At 31.8% G+C, this 17930-nt stretch overlaps 3 protein-coding genes across 4 annotated transcripts; all 3 read right to left on the bottom strand.

The window, feature by feature from the left end:
• Window positions 1-3697: 3697 nt before the first annotated feature.
• On the bottom strand, window positions 3698-4480 carry LOC123210831. Its single transcript, XM_044629318.1, has one exon. The coding sequence runs from the start codon at window positions 4478-4480 to the stop codon at window positions 3698-3700; it is 783 nt and encodes a 260-aa protein (XP_044485253.1).
• A 10627-nt stretch (window positions 4481-15107) lies between these two features.
• Window positions 15108-15941, bottom strand: LOC123209935 (ubiquitin-like-specific protease 1). Of its 2 annotated transcripts, XM_044628038.1 has the most exons (3): window positions 15782-15941; window positions 15313-15709; window positions 15108-15218 (listed from the first exon to the last, which is right to left on the bottom strand). In XM_044628038.1, exons 1-3 carry the CDS (start codon window positions 15869-15871, stop codon window positions 15202-15204), a joined length of 504 nt encoding a protein of 167 aa, XP_044483973.1. In that variant the 5' UTR covers window positions 15872-15941; the 3' UTR covers window positions 15108-15201. The 2 variants fall into 2 exon arrangements, with proteins under 2 accessions (XP_044483973.1, XP_044483972.1); XM_044628037.1 differs by having other exon boundaries at window positions 15313-15941.
• A 74-nt stretch (window positions 15942-16015) lies between these two features.
• Window positions 16016-16670, bottom strand: LOC123210092. The gene is made up of 2 exons (XM_044628288.1): window positions 16552-16670; window positions 16016-16436 (listed from the first exon to the last, which is right to left on the bottom strand). Exons 1-2 carry the CDS (start codon window positions 16645-16647, stop codon window positions 16020-16022), a joined length of 513 nt encoding a protein of 170 aa, XP_044484223.1. The 5' UTR covers window positions 16648-16670; the 3' UTR covers window positions 16016-16019.
• Between the last annotated feature and the right edge of the window lie 1260 nt (window positions 16671-17930).

Raw genomic sequence — 17930 nt, 5'->3', positions numbered from 1 at the left:
TCAATATAAACATGATTCCAGGGATGTGATTGCTAGTTATCTAGGATATGATATGGATTCTGATTTGTTTGATCTTCTGGATATGATTTGCATGATTTCCAGGGATGTGGATGTGATTCTGACTTCCAATACTCCCCCTCAAGCTGGTGGTTTGTAGATGTCATAAACTCCAAGCTTGTGTAAGAGATAAAAATGTTGTTTTGATCCTAGAGGTTTGGTGAATATGTCAGCCAACTGTTCTGTGGTTCGAATGTGATAAGGTTTTATTAAGCCTTTCTGTATTTTGTCTCTTACAAAGTGACAGTCGATCTCTATATGCTTAGTTCTTTCATGGAAGACTGGATTGGTAGAGATATCCTTTGCTGCCTTATTGTCACAATAGAGTTTAACTGGTTCTGAGATTATCACGCCTAGATCTTCTAATAGACCATGAATCCATATTATTTCACAAGTAGTTTTTGCCATTGCCCGATATTCTGCTTCAGCTGTAGAAAGAGAGACGGTAGGTTACTTCTTTGTTTTCCATGAGATAAGAGAATCCCCAAGTTTTACACAGAAACCTGTCAGTGATTTCCTTGTCATGGGACATGTACCCCAGTCTGAGTCGCAGTAAGCCGTTACTTTCAGGTTTTTATCGCGAGGGAATAATAACCTTAGACCTGGACATCCTTTTAGGTATTTAATCACTTTTAATGCTGCATCCATGTGAGATTGTTTTGGTGCATGCATGAATTGGCTGAGGATTTGAACTGCATAACTAATGTCTGGTCTGGTCATTATGAGATAGATTAGTCGTCCCACTAGTCGTTGATATTCGAGATGATCCTATAGTGGCGAGTCTTCTGCTGTTTCACTGTTACGATCGTACTCTTGACTAGTGAGTTTGACATTTTGTTCTACTGGGATTATACTTGGTTTGCAAGCAGATAATCCAGTGTCTGCTATTAACTCCAAGGTATATTTCCTTTGGCTGAGGACGATTCCATCTGCAGATCAAGCAATTTCAATCCCCAAAAAATATTTTGGAGATCCCAAATCTTTAATCTTGAATGACTTATGGAGGTGACCTTTCAGCTCTTCTATGGCGATCGTATCATTCCCAGTTATGAGGATATCATCTACATAAACTACCAGGCATATGAATGATTTTCCTTGTCTTCTTGTGAATAAGGCATAATCATGTCTGACTGTTTGAAACCCAACGTGATCAATGCTTCAGTAATTTTGGTGTTCCATTGTCGAGACGCTTGTTTCAGGCCATACAGAGATTTTTGCAGTCGACATACCAAATTATCCTCCCCCTGTCTACGAATTCCTGGTAGAACTTCCATATAGATTTCTTCATCTAAGTCCTCATGAAGAAAAGCATTGTGAACGTCCATCTGATGAATAGACCAATCATGAGAGGTTGCGATGGCAAGGAGTGTGCGAACTGTAACATGTTTGATGACAGGCGAAAAAGTCTCTTGGTAATCAAGTCCCTCTTGTTGGGTGAACCCTTTTGCCACCAATCGAGCTTTATACCGTTCAATGGAGCCATCAGCCCGGTGCTTGATCTTGAAGACCCATTTGCAACCGATGGGTTTTCTATGAGATGGTCGTGGAACTAAGTCTCAGGTTTTATTGAGATATAGAGCTTCTAACTCTTCTGCCATTGCTTGACGCCACTGAGGTAATTGAACTGCTTCTGAATATGAGTTAGGTTCTCGATGTGCAGAGATGTGACTGATGCAGACTCTGTGCTCTGGAGATAACCTGTAATAATTAATATATTGAGAGATATCATAAGATTCAGATGAAACAGTACAAACATAGTCAGTGCTCCAAATAGAAGGTTTTGTGGTTCGTGATGATCGTCTCAAGGGAACTTGTGTAGGATCATCAGAAGTAACTGGAATGTCTATGGATGGTGAAGTTGGATCTTGAGTAGGTGAAGATGGGACAACACCTTGTTCAGATCCTGTTAATAGACCGCAAGTGTTGCGAGGCAATGGGATAACATCATATCTTTCTTCAAGGAACTCATTGTGTGTCATCGGTGATGAACCAATGGGTGTCGTGTCTGTAATCTCATTAGCAAAAGGAAAAACATCTTCATGAAATGTGACGTCTCTACTGATGAAGAATTTATCTGCAGTCATATCATAAAGACGATATCCCTTTTGTAGTGGGGGATATCCCATGAAGACACAACGAGTGGCTCGAGTGTCAAATTTGTCTATTTGCTGAAGTTTGGTGGAGTAGCAGAGACACCCAAATACTTTTAAATTCCTGATGTCTGGTTTTTTGTCAAAGAGAAGTTCATAAGGTGTTTTGTCACCCAGAACCTTGGTTGGCATTCTATTGATCAGATAGGCTGTCGTGACCACACAATCTCCCTAGAATTTAGGTGGTATTTTGGATTGGTGTTTAAAGGCACAGGCTACTTCTAATAGATGCCTATGTTTGCGCTCCACAGTACCATTTTGTTGGGGTGTGTAAGGGCAGGAACTTTCATGTAGAATTCCTTGAGAATTAAGGTAAGTAGTGGTGGTATGGTTAAAAAATTCTTTGGCATTATCTGTTCGGATTCGTTGGATTTTTTGTATGGAATTGAGTTTGGACCATGGATACGAATTTCAAGAAAAAGGTATGTGTTTGGGCTTTTGAGTTCATAAGGTATAACCATGTGGCACGTGAAAAGTCGTCTACTATAGTAAGGAAGTATTTGGATCCATCATAATTAGGAGTATTATAAGGTCTCCAAATATCCAAATGTATCAATTGGAATGGTTTTGTGGTTGAAGTAGTGCGAGTTTGCTTAGCAAGGGGGCAAATGGGACATTTTGGATATGGAATAATACTTGAATGTCCTAATCTTTGATGGGAAATTAATGACATTTTATTAATTTGATTTGTATTACAGTAGGGAGAAGTAATACAAGTTTTATTCAATAAAGAAAATGTCTTGGGGTTCGGTGTCCAGTAGTACAGCCCATGTTATTCTTTACCCAAGCCCATTAGATTGTCAGTCGAATGGTCCTGAAATGTGCATATAGTAGGTAGAAAGGTTACTACACATTTGTTGTCTATGCATAAGGTTAAAGCGGAATGTGGGTATACAAAGGGCATTTTTAAGTGTGAGTTTATCTAATTAGACATCTCCTATTTGTGTGGCTTGGGTTGTGATCCCATTTGGTAATTTGACAGGTGTTGGAGGAGATAGATATTTTTTGTTGGTACAAAATTTTGGGGAACATATTGTATGGTCACTAGCCCCTGAATCTATTATCCAAACATCCGAAGAAATAAAAGTATTAAAACACGAAATCGTACCTGCGTAGGGAGTGGAGATGTCATTGCCTTTTGGTATCTGATTCAGAAGTTGGATCAATTGATCATATTGTTCAGACGAAAGATTGGTTGTAGCTCTCATACTTGTTGAAGTCGTTTGATTTGCAGTAGGCCCTTCTACCTTTGTTTTGCTAAATCTAGGACGACCATGCAGCTTCCAACAAGTGTCTTTGGTGTGATTACGTCGCTTGCAATAATCACAATATAGTTTTCCTTTTTGTTTGGGTGGCTGATTGTAATTATTACAATTGCTTGGGACTTGACAAAAATTGTTAAAAGCTTGGGTGCCAAATTGATTTTGAGCTATGGACGAATATGGTCCGTTAGATCTCTTGACTCCATCCTGGCCGTTCATCTTGCTATGTCAATTAAAACTTTGAGCTTGCCCTATTTCATTATCTTCTCCAGACGTCTCCCTCCTTTGATAAGCAGCCAAAGCCGTCATGCCCTTTTCTTCATGGTGACCGAGACTCCTCTGGCTTTCATCTTGGACGGCAAGATGATACGCATGTCGCAGCGATGGTGCTTCCGCAAAAGTGAGAATATGGGTTCTGAAAGCCGCAAATCCTTCATTCAGCCCCATTAGAAAATGCGTTAACCTCTCCCGTTCCTTCGCGCGTTGGATTTGTCGAAGAACCTCCGGTGGTGCAACGATCGACTCCTCAACAGTATCCAATTCATTCCAGGCGACAGAAAGCTTGTTGAAATAGTTCGTGACGGGCAGATTTTCTTGTCGGATCTCTGCAAGAATCTGTCGAACGCTGTAGATCTTTGCAAGATCTAAAGCTCCATACATGTCTTTGATGAATCCCCAAAGCTCACCTGCATCTTCTGTAGGTGGTAGACCAGCCGCGATCTCTTCAGTCAAACAATTGTTAATCCAGGCGCGGACAAGGGTGTTACATCGCATCCAAAATCGGACAAGATCGGGTTCCGACGGTATGGGTACAGTGCCATCGATGAATCCAATCTTGTCTTTTGCGATGAGGGCTCTTCTGAAATCTCTAGCCCACTGTGCATAATTATCGGCTCCGATCAGCGTCTGTTTTATCAACACGAGTTCTGGTCCATCCGATGGTGAAGCATAAAGAACATCTCCAGGCTCCGGTTTATTTTTGTTTGAATGAACCAGCCGAAACGCTGGCATTTATGATGTTTCAGTGGTGCATTCAGGTGATGTTTTGGTGGTTGCTTTGATTGGTTCCATCTAATCCAATCTTTTTCTTTGTGCAGGTTAATGGAATGCAAGTATGTTGGAACTGAAGATCAAGAAAAGAGCAATTCGGAAGATCACAGAAGGAGCAATTCGGAAAGTCGCTCTGATACCATGCCAAAATTTGATAGAGCAGAGTTGGTTCAATGTGGCGAACCAGAGAAGCTCAAGAAGAGTAAAAAAGAATTCTGTTTTTTATTACTTGTGTATATGGTTTTTATATGCAATGGTTTTATATACTGTAAATTACAATCTATTTTCGGTAACATAATATTGTACAATCTGCTCATCAATATAAACATGATTCCAGGGATGTGATTGCTAGTTATCTGGGATATGATATGGATTCTGATTTGCTTGATCTTCTGGATATGATTTGCATGATTTCCAGGGATGTGGATGTGGATGTGGATGTGATTTTGACTTCCAATAGTTTGTTTATTATGTAGTTTTCATGTTTGTATTATCTTCTCTCTTCTATGTAAATGAAAATACATTAATAAAAAAAATTAATCATAATAGTCAAAATATTGAAATACATCTAGGCATATTTTATCTAAAAAATTAATCAAATATTTTTTAAATTTATAATATTATTTTTACTTTAAATATTCAATATGGGCAAGAAAGCTAAAGAGTCTAAAATTTACATGATTCAATAGGATCCGTTAGGTAGCTTGAGTCAGAAATCACTTGGCATGAGGTCGTTGTTCGACTTTGCCAAGACATTGGGCCGATTCTAGAAAAGATTGGGCCGATTCTAGAAAAGATTGGACCTCTCTAATTAAGGGATGTAACAAAAAGCTTTGTCTTTATGGAATTAAACAACAAATTCATATTTTTTTCAATTTTCAACGACTCAACATTGATCAATTATTTGAATTAAAACTGAAAAGATAATTTTCTAATAATAATATGTATCTCAAGAATTATATTTAAAGGGCAAAAGACATATTTCCACCAAAGGTTTGATCTATTTTTAATCCCCATCAACAAAGTTTCAAAAATTCAAATGCTCACTCTTTTGTTTTGAAAACTTCCACCCAAGAATTATATTTAAAAAAAAAATTAAAAAATTAAATTTTTATCTTATTTTTTCATTTTTATTTAAAAAACTAACAATTTTTCTTCAACTAATAGTTTTGAAAAGTTGTATTTCCCCTCTAGAGTTTGATTTTCTTTGTCATCACTTTCCAACAAACTTTATCATCGCATTCTTTCTTCTTCTTAATCTCTCCTGTATCCCTCTTTGACCATGAGATAACGACAATCATCTTTATATGAGATAAAATCATCGTTTTTATCACATTATACTGGTTGTATATATTAACAGTATCATTAGTTAATTTATGTTGCCTCACAAACATGTTGAGATCGATCATTATACTTATTCAAGTAAGTGTAAAAATATATGATCATTAAAAAAAAAAAGGAAGCCCAGAGAAAATACGATATATTATTCTTACAAAATATATATACAAAATAATTGAGTCAAAATGGAAAATTAGCTCATTCAATGAAGATAAGATCATATGTCACCTCATTGTATATTTAATTATTCATACAAACTTTATAAAAGAAGTGTCACTATTTTTTTAATAGGTCTCGTGTATTCATAAATTACCCCATATTGTTATCCAAGTTATTGGACTCCGATACATCATATTCATTATGTGTACAAGAAGACAACTTAAGTAACATAAAACGTGTTCCGTGTTCCGTTTTATATCAGTGCAAATTTTAGTCAACTGTGATGGGACTAAAATTCATATACTATAGTGAAGATCAAATTTGTCAACCCACCCACGCCTAACAAAGAAAATATGGATGTCAACGCACGCTTGCAATGGAAGAATAAAATATCTTTACTTGTAATGACTTTGATTTTGTTCAACGATATTAGGCTAGTAGATTCCCACTCTCCAACAAGCTTTATTGCCCTCCACTCCCCGTGTGGGGGGGATGCTTACAGAACCATGTTTGTTAGAGAAGTAGACATGCCTTAAAATGTTACTATTTAATTTGGTAATCGATGTTCCTTGTTTGATTTTAGACTTGCATCAGGTAGATGGAAGACTTTGAGAATTTCAATTAAAAATTAATGCTTTTTGAAAGTCCTACACTTGGGGAAATTGATAGGAAACAGCAGGAGTCTGTTTTCATATTTAGTCAGAGACAAGTTTTCAAATTCATCAACATTAGGTGAGGGATTTATAATATACATGTCTCTGTTTGTTAGGTACGTTTAAGTTCTGTGTTTGTGTTCCACTGTGAATTTGGTAGCCTGTTCCATCAAATTTGGTACTCGAATGACTACTTCCTATCCAAATTTTGGATTGAATGACAATTTTTCAATCTTTAAATTCGAAAATTTCATTTATGCATCATCTCTGATAACATTTATTTCATCTCACTATTATTGAAAAAGTTTGCATCTATTACCACTAGAAGTATTCAGTCTATCACTTTTATTATCGTTAATATCTAATCCATTAAGAAGTTCTCCTCCATCACCATTAACATCTATTGCATCAATGGCTCTCTCCACCACGACATTCATCTCGAAAATGATGTATGTTTTGTCACTCTCTAACATTTCTCTCTATTTCAATTAATCCACCCACCATCACTGCAGACTCAAATCTCTTTTTTAAGTTTATATAAAATGTTATTTTTGTCTTTTTATATTATTATTTTTATTAACAAAAATAAATGACGGACAATTTATGAACAAGAGATCAATGGTTGATGAGAAATAGTTCGTTGGCTTATTACGACATGGAGTCCTTGGTCTTATCTTCTTATAGCATTCAACTACGAAATAAAAAATGAGACTTGCTCATCTCATTACATGAGAAGAACTGCTTGGTCAAATAAATTATATATTCTTTATAGTACTATCTGAATTTGACAAATACTGGAAGTTACATGTATGATAGAATTTAGAATTTGATTTTTCTAACAAATCCATAGTATATGAGCCTTTAATATTCTTGTTGTGAACAATTTTGCTTCTTCTGGTCGGACCTGCAAGAAAATGAGATCTAATCTGAACGTGAAGTGTTGACTTCTTAGTTTTTTGGAAGAAATTGGTTGCAATCTTTTATTTTTTGTCCTAAAGATAAATCACTTCTTATCCACCGTCCAGCCTAATAAAGGGGGAGACAACTGCAGTTGACATGAGACCAGACTGCAGTTAAATTTTGAATATCTTGAATTAATTCCACATAAACAAACAACAAAATTAAGAGAGGAAATAAATGAGATCGAAGATTGATCTTGTTTCTCCAGCAGAACATTGTCATATTCTTTGAGACTTTTAACAATTTTTTTAATCTTATATTTTTTAGTTTTAGAAAATATTTTTTTTTCAAATCTAAGATTTTTTTGTTCCCATCTCCATTTTTTTATGATAAAAAAAATCTCAAAATACATTATCATGGGATCAATGCAGCTCAAACTTAGATTTTCTTTTTCTGAAATTTTACAGCTCGATCACTTTTCAACAATTTTAACAAGTCTCAGTAATACCAAATAGCCTTTGAATCAACATCCACCAACTTTATTCATTGAATATTCATATAACTTGAATTTTTTTTTGTCATCCCTTGACAAAGACCAATTTAAAAGTCAGATAATTTATATTTTTCATCATAAGTTTGTATTTAAAAGTATTATGTGTTTAACTCACTCCCGTGTGAGTCCTGACATTGACTGTTGTACCAAACGCCAGCTCTTACATATTACACTGTTTCCATCCATCTACCACTGTGTTAAATTAGTTTGTCTCGCGGTTTCTGGTGCCGACCGCCTTCGTCATATCTGGGTGACGAAATCAATATATTTTTATTATTTAATTTCAAACCATACGTTTACATAGAAATTTAGAAGACAAACGCGTTCCTTTTTCTCTCCCCCCCTTTCAAAAGAAAGCAAGGGTTGGTCGGTGAGCTTGCGGTTGTTGAAACCATGAGCCAGCGTTCGTCAGCCCCGTGTTCTCTGCATTTTTTTTTTTTTGACTTACATAAGTTGGTGTATAATTTCGTGTCCGGCATTGGCGTTAGTCGGTTTGGACTACGTTTTTTCTTACCTTTCTATTGATTACAGTTTAAGGAAGAGAGATTTGGTGATACACATTCTCAAGGTTGTTGAGTCAACTACAAGTGAAGTGAGTGACACGTGAGGTCGATGAATAGGTACTCTCCTCCATGCCAATCAAGAACACGTGATTTTACAGATGGGACTGGACATGGCGAAGAAACTTCGCAGACACCGAGGGACTGTAAATAATGTATACTTATTTATATTTATTTCACATACTATCGAGAGGAATTAAGGGTTATTAAAATTTTTTATATTTTTTGGGTTTATTTATCCAAAATTTATCACATTTTTTATAAGCTATATATTTATACTATAAAATATACACACTTTCTAAAATACCTTTATTATTGACCACATTATTTTTTGTTTTATAATTAAAAATCAAAAAATATATAATTAATAAACTCGATAATTTATGGACAATAAGAACCTATCCTTCAATACTGTTTTTTGTTAATTAAATTAGTTTGAATGTTGACAGTACAATTGAAAAAATAAAAATTAATTAGGTAAAATGATTGTTTACGATGTGTTTTGAGTGAAAATAAGTGAGAAAATGTACCTAGAAAAAATTATAGGTTAGGAGATATCTCTTAGGGTAGGTGAGGTTGCCGACAAATTCTTTCAGATGACCAATTTGATTTAATAATTTAAATTCCTAATTAAATTTCATTAAAAATTTAAATTATTAAATCAAATTGGTGTTTAAAAGAACTAGTGGGAGATATCTCCCACTTCAAGAGATATTGTCTACCCTAAAAGATATCTCATACCCTTCAATTTTCTCTATGTACATTTTTTACCTGATTTTATCTTAAACACATCATAAATGATCATTCTATCTAATCAAATTTTATTTTTGAGGTTGTATTATCCGTATCCTAACTAGTTTAACTGACAAATTAAACCATTGAAAAATAAATTCTCAATTCCCATAAATGATAGAGTTTGTCTACTATATATTATTTGGGTTTTAATTGTGAAACAAAAAAATGCATAATATAAAGGGTATGAATCAATACTGATCTGGATTATGATGAGTTTTATACAATATTTTTATAAAATATTTGTTATTTAATTTTCTAAGGCTAGCTGAGACTTATATTTTTTATATTAAAGATAATGGTACTCTATGTATTATGCTAGATTTTGTAGTATAAATGTTTAGTTAATAAAATGTGTGATAAATTTATATTAGTAGGGTTTAAAAGTGATAAAAATTTCAATATCCCAGGAATTAAATCTTGAGTCTTTGAGAGTGATTTAACTCGAATCCAATTAGAGCAAATAAAATTTAAGTTACAGCAATAACTTGATTTGAATTTAGTTTGTTCTCTTTTTTTATAATATTATTTGAATTCAAAATTAAATTAGATTTCATAAATTTAAACCCATCTTAAGCTTATCCTAAAACTCAAACTCTGCCTAGTTCAATTTACTTCGAATTTACTCATTCCCTCCACATAGGTCCACCCACCATCCACTTCTTATGTGGGGTTACATTCAGATAAATTATTACAGAAAAGGAAATCATTTCACTCTTCAAAGGTCCACCAACCCCCCATAATCGATCACTTTATGCTAAATGAATGTCATTTTACACGTTGCCCTTGAGGTTCTCGCACATTTGGCTTGTGATTGCTATGCAAATAGGAAAAGCAACGTGTGATAAACAAGCAGAAAAAAGGAATCTTGATTGCGTACCATCTAGCATATTCTTTTGTGAAAAAGATTATATTTTGGCAGTAAAGTGGAAAAGAATCGTTACCTTTTACATTATAACTTATCCACTACTACTGATGTAGTAGTGGATACTGATCCGTTTGTTTTTTTTAAATTACTTTTACATTCTTTATGTAGTGCTCAGGCATTACATCGCATGTGGTAATAGAGACATTTTTTAGTGCTCGAGCAATATTCCATCTTTTTATTGAAAGGCTGTTCAAGTTGTGGGCACAAGTTGTGGTTTGGTGTTGTGCACTGTCCCATCATATTTCTCTTTGGACAATTTCACAAAAGTGATATTAAAGAAAATGGTTATTCAGTATATCATGATTACCTATATGAACAACATAAAATGTTTAATCGTATCATCTATATACATGTTTATGATTTATTATATAGAAAAGATTTTTTTTTTGTAAAGTAAAATAATAAAAACTCGCGATAGTTAAAATATATCATTTTTTATGATTTATTTAATATACTTTTTTTTCTTGTGGTACTATTACAGGATTAAAGATCATTCCCTACTAAACTGAGAGCACAAAATCATTTACTTTCCTTAACCAATGGATTTTGTCCAAATTCATTACAAAAATTATAATATTAACTAGACCGATTGACTATTTCCCACCCAAAACTTGATGCAAATCTAATCTCTTATATGTTAACTTTTGAAAATCTAAATACCTATCATTCTGTTAATTTTATTAAAAATTCTTTTTCTCACCTTAGTTTTAAAAAGATATAAAATTTGTTACTTTTTCTCCTAAGTTTTAAAAATTAATAATTTCACCTCTGTCTAAAGTTTTCAAACTTTGAAAAGTACTATTCTCACCTCAAATCTAGGGTTTCTATATTTTTTAAACTTAGTCACCCCCATAACTTTTGAAAATAACAATTTTACCCTCACTATTCAACTTCAACTTCTGACATTCATTTTGATGTTCTCGTTGGCCTCCTCTTTCTCTTCAACTTATGGTAGGTGGTGTGATGAAGAGATGAAAAAATATGGAAATCCTAGGTTTGGGGGTGAAAAAGTTACTTTTTAAAGTTTAAAAACTTTAGGCAATGATGAAATTGTTAGTTTCTAAAACCTGAGAGGAAAAAAATAACAAATTTTATATATTTTTAATATAAACAATAAAATGATCATTTAATCTTTACTTTTAAAAGAAAAAATTAACAGAAATTAGGTCATGAATACGAGTTTGAGTTTTTCAATCACTGCAGGTGTGATTTTACAGTTCAATTAAAATTTGGGTGGGAACTAGTTATTTTCCCTAAAAAAAATTAAGAACATAACTATAGATATAAATTTATAGTTATAAGTTATAAATTTATGAATAACATGGTAAACTATTTTAAAAAACAATATTTTATTCAAGGTTGGATTCGAGACGAGTCAATCTTGAGTTTGAGTTTTGTTCGATTTACACATAATAGAGCTCAAACTCGTTACAACTAAACTCAAACTCTGTTTGAGTTTGACTAGACTTGTTTCAAGTTCGAGCTTTTAATTAGCTCATTATTAAAACAATATTGTTTTAATATATATTGATTAAAATGATGTCATTTTATATCAAAATTTTTAACTAATAATCTTGACAAGCAAACTTGAGCTAAAAAATGTTACCTCAAGCTTGTTTAAGATTAACTTATTTTGAGTTTATTCAAATTAAATTCAAATTAAAATTTAAATAAATTTAATTTGAATCAAACCGTAATTAAATTTATCACAATTTTAGTATTGTTTTAAATTTTTTTATACCCAATCACACTCACTGTTTGACATACTTATAGTCAACATTAACCATGATAAATAAAACCACAACTTTTTGGGAAGGGAGAGTCTATTTATATAGGGAAATTGAAATTTTTAGCACTTTTTTATTCCGTGTATACAAAATTGCCACCTATCCTAAAGCTTTCACAAATATACCACAACAGTACTCACCTTCCCCAAAATACCCCTCTTCAATTTTTCATGCATAAATTCTCTCTCCTCTTCTCTGCAACTTTTTTTTCTCTTCTTCCTCTTCTTCCAAAGTTATAAAGAAATCACTCTCTCTTCTCCCTCATCTTCAAAAACAAAAACAGGAAGGAAACAACCAAATTCTTCAAATTAAGAATTCTTCAAAGTAAGGATTTTTACAAAAAAAAGGGGAAAAAAAAGAGCAATCTACAAGAGAAAAAATGACCATCGAAGAAATGACCATGTAAGATGATCATGTAACAGAATTTAACTGGAAAAAGAAAAAAATTGATATTTAAGGATTTAAGTGAAACAAAAAAAACTGGGCATTTAACTTAAAAAAAAAAAATAGTTGGCGTGAAAGTTGCTGTGTAACGCCAACTTTAAAAAAAAAATGTATATAATATTAAATAATATTATTATATTAATATAATATATTATATACTATAATATTATAATATATTATAATTTATATAATTAAATTATAATATTTTATAATATAATATTACATATATAATATAAAATATATTATATATAATATATATAATTATTACAGGGGTTGGCGGCATCGCCAACCCCTGGCGTCGCCAGGGGTTGGCGATGCCGCCAACCCCTGGAAATATATATTATATATATAATAATAATATTATAATTATATATTAATATAATATTATTATATATAATATAATATATAAAATATTATAATTTATATAATTAATTTTTAATATTATTATAATATTTTATAATATAATATTTTATAATATATAATATTATATTATATTATATATAATATTATATATTTTATAATTATATATTATTATAATATATTACTTATTTTATATAATATAATTTATATTAATTATAAATATTATATTATAATATAATTTTATATTTTATAAAATATATGTAAAAGCAATCTGGGTTGGCGATAAGGGAAATTGGCCTGTAGCATTAATGTAGGGTGGGCCCACCTTTTATAAAGCAAAACATGATTTTTATATATATATATAATTATTTAATTTATATAAAATTATATCATATATTAATATATGATATATTATATTATATTTTAATTAGAATATTATAATTATATTATATAATTATATATTATAATATATTATATACTATAATATTATCATATAATAATATATTAATATAATATATAATATATAATATATTATAATTTAAATAATATTATTATAATATAATATTACATATATAATATAATATATATAAAATATATTATATATAATTATTACCAGGGGTTGGCGGCATCGCCAACCCTTGGCGTCGCCAAGGGTTGGCGATGTCGCCAACCCCTGGTTATATATATTATATATTATATATATAATATTATATTATAATATAATTTTATATTTTATAAAATATATGTAAAAGGACTCTGGGTTGGCGAGAAGGGGAAATTGGCCTGCAGCATTAATGTAGGGTGGGCCCACCCTTTATAAAGCAAAACATGACTTATATATATATATATATAATTTTTTAATTTTATATATATATAATTATATTATATATTTATATTAATATATGATATATTATATTATATTTTAATTAGAATTTTATAATAATATATTATTTATATTATTATAATTATTATTTTATTATAATAGTATATTAATATTAAAATATATTATTATATATTATTATAATATTAAAGATATTCTAGTATTAATAATTATATATTATAATATATAATATTATATATATTAATATAATATATATAATATTATATTAATAAATTTTTTTGCCAGGGTTGGCGGAACGCCAACCCTTGGCGTACGCCAAAGGTTGGCGATTCCGCCAACCCATGACTTATATATATATATATAATTAAATAATTATATATATAATTATATTATATATTAATATATATAATATATTATATTTAATATATTATAATATATAATTATAATTATATATTATATTATAGATAATATATATTATATATAATATATTATATTATATATAATAAATAATATATTATATATTATATATATAATAAATAATATATTATATATAATATATAATATTATATATTATTTATATATAATTATATATTATAATTATATATATAATAAAATATATATTATTATATATTATAATATATTATATTATAATATATTATATATATTATTAATAATATTAATATATTATATATAATATAATATATGTATATATTATTGCCAGGGTTGGTGGAAACCCTTATCAGTTTATTTTATATATTAATTTATATAATATTATAATATAATTATAATTTATATTAATATATAATATGTTATATAATATAATATATTAAAATTATATTATAATATATTTTATATATACCGCCAACCCTTTATATTAATATATATATATTATTATATTAATTTTATATATTATTATATATTATTATAATATAATATATTATATTATATATTATTATTATAAAATATATTATTAATATTATTTATATTCGTACTTATACTATTATCAATATGTTAAATATTATTAAAATGATGCCAATATAATAGCTAAAGAGGATTGTTTTTAAAGGTGGATCAAAATTGACCTAAAATCAAATTGACAAAAAAATTTATTAGGATTTTGGCAGTTAATTAATATTTTTATATAAGAAGACTAGTAAAATTAATAAAACAATTTGATTTATTATTTTTTAATGCAGCCCATACCGTGTTTCAATAAAACAATGTGTCAAATACACCATACAAACAATAAAAAATGACATCATTCAAAAAATAATAAAATACACCTTTCAATCAATAATAAAATACATCTTTCAAGCCATAATAAAATGACATCCAATTCGTATGCATGCCCGTCCATCCATGCCTGTTTAGAAATCCTCGAAACCTGCATTGTCACATTCCAATTGAATTGAATAAAGACAATCAATTTAGTAAACTTTGCTGACATACAAATAAACTCATAAACAGTTAATACTTACTGAGGGTCCTTCCTTGGAATATGGTTGTAGCCACGCGTTTTCTTAATCTCTTGGAATGTGCTGATGTAAAATTAAATGGGTGATCTCGGGCAAGGTATTCCATAAACATGAGTAAAAAAATGCCACAGTCTCCACTTCCAACATCCTGTTTTGGGACATCACGAACACACCTATATTGTAATGTCGGTAGAGGATCTGGTGATGGAATTCCCTTTGATATATAGAAGTTACTCGCCTTCATTAGGTGTGTTAGTGTCCTAAATGGCATCAATAACTTCTTCACCCTCTCTATGCTTTCAGTATATTGGGCAGAGTCATATATATACATCCTCCATTCATTTATATCCAATACGCCACACACCCAATGTTGGTTGTCGAAGTTGATCGGAAAGAATACCTGTCGACCAATGAAGATGAAATAAGTATCAATAATCAATCTTACCGTAAACAACTTACAGTTGTACACCACCTTGTCAACACTACTCCATGGGCGAAAGAATTCTTTTGTCCGAAGCGAGATTCCATTGATTTGATCTAGAAAAAACGTAGGCCACTCCATATTTGCACCCAATTGTTTAAACTCACTGTAACACTGAGGGAGAAGTGCAACAAATTGGGTGGAAACAGTAGTCCAATTACCGTCCGGATAAGATTTACGAAATATACCCATAAAAGCTTCAATATGCTGTGTTCATAGATTAATCACATCATACTTTGAACATGATAAGTAATAGAAACAAATACAAAGGAAGGGTACATACCGTGTTTTCCAACCATTGCCCTAGTGTTACAATTTGGGTCCACCATGGTTTGGGCATACGGGCTGTCGTTCCGGCTGGTCCCCCGAGGAAGACGCGTCGACTGTCATTATCAGACGCTTGATCATACCATATTGTGAACTCTGAATAGCACCCAGCCAACTTGGGGTCAACATCAATACCCTTAATTACTGGTTGTTTGTTCTTTTTTTCCTTTACTGGATTTGTGAATGGACTGACCAACTGTTTCCCTTTTCGCAGTACACGACCGAAAGCTGACACTTTTTTAGTTGTTGTCGGCTTCTGAGCAGTTGTTGGTTGGTCCTGAATTTGTTGTTGGACTTCCTCGTCGGATGATTCGTCTAACTGGAAAAAAGAAAAAAAAATAATGTTTATCATAACTTTATAATTAAGCAATTGAAAAAAGAAATTAAATAATAAAACTAATTGAAAAATAAAATTAAGTATGGTGGATAATAACCTGTACTGATTCAGATGCTTGAACATAAGAACCCTCAAGTCCTGTAATTCGATTATTTAATGATTGCATTTTTTCCTGCATCTCCCCCCGAAACATCGATTGTTGTTGTTGCCATTGGTCCTGTAACTCCCCTCGAAGCATCAATGCATATCACCGGACGACAGAATTGTTGGAACCCTCGTATAGAACACCCCATACACATGAAAAAAAACTTGAACCTATTTTCCAGATCGACATCAATACGTGCCATAGTTCCTGGGTTCTTAAGCTCCAAATTATGACAGTACTCACGTAATATACCGAAAGACTCTTCCGGAGATCCTCGTAATGCATTTATTGCATATGTTTTGGCACGCCATGCTTGCGTGTATGATATGTCAATCCGATACCTATCTGCCATGTCTGAAATAATTTCCTTTGGTCGATAAATACGATCAACCACGAACATGGACTTAAGTATGTTACCTAATGATTCGGCACCTGCTTGTCTGTGATGTGGCAATATTTGATCTCGCGGACAAGTGTGGGTCTCATCCATACGTCGTAAGACCCAATAGTCTCCGTCTTGCTCTCTCGTCGCTCGTGCCCGCCATTTACATTGTGGGTGTACGCACTTAAGCTCGTACCGTATGTTATCGGAGTGACCAACCTTCCACTGAATTCCGGTCTCCAAGGCATACGTTCGAAATAGTGCTCTCAATTCAGCCTTGGAGTTATAAAAACCCATTATTTGCAAACGATTGCCCCTTTGTGTTGCCCGGTTAGTAATACCTGTATTCTCAACATCAACAGCAGGCTCAGGAACCCATTGAAATGGATTTGGATTATGGATGTTACTTGAATATGCTCCAATATTCATAAAGCCATGACGTCTTGTGCTACATTCAGCCTCATTGTAGCAAGGATGACTTTGACTTCTGCCAGCGTCTTGGCTCGGAACACCGTTTATGTCGTCACCAAACCCCGAGAATTCTTCGTCTTCATCATCATCATCCTCCTCCTCCTCCTCCTCCACCTCTTCCTCTTCATTACCTTCTACATCATAATCCTCATCCATGTTCTCGTCATTATCATCATTAACACCATAATTCCCTCCAAACTCTTGAAAACTTTGTGGATGTGCCCACTCATCTGTCGGTTGATTTGACCGTTCTTCATCATGAACATCTTCGCCTTGTTGATTGGCCCTTCCGTCAATTTGACTCTCGGTAACAAAAAGTTTTGTGTAACCTTGTGAACCTCTTGCTACAACCATCAAAAACTCCACATCATCATCGTCAACAATCTCCATTGGACCTATATCACCTACTGTAAATACACGCACAATTGACTGTCTTTGATTGAGTCTTAGACGAGAGCTGATTCTTCCAATGAATCCA

This window comes from Mangifera indica, chromosome 3 (assembly GCF_011075055.1).
Source record: "Mangifera indica cultivar Alphonso chromosome 3, CATAS_Mindica_2.1, whole genome shotgun sequence".
Taxonomy (NCBI): domain Eukaryota; kingdom Viridiplantae; phylum Streptophyta; class Magnoliopsida; order Sapindales; family Anacardiaceae; genus Mangifera; species Mangifera indica.
Note: the sequence above shows the minus strand (reverse complement) of the source record. Positions and strands in the feature narration are given on the sequence as shown.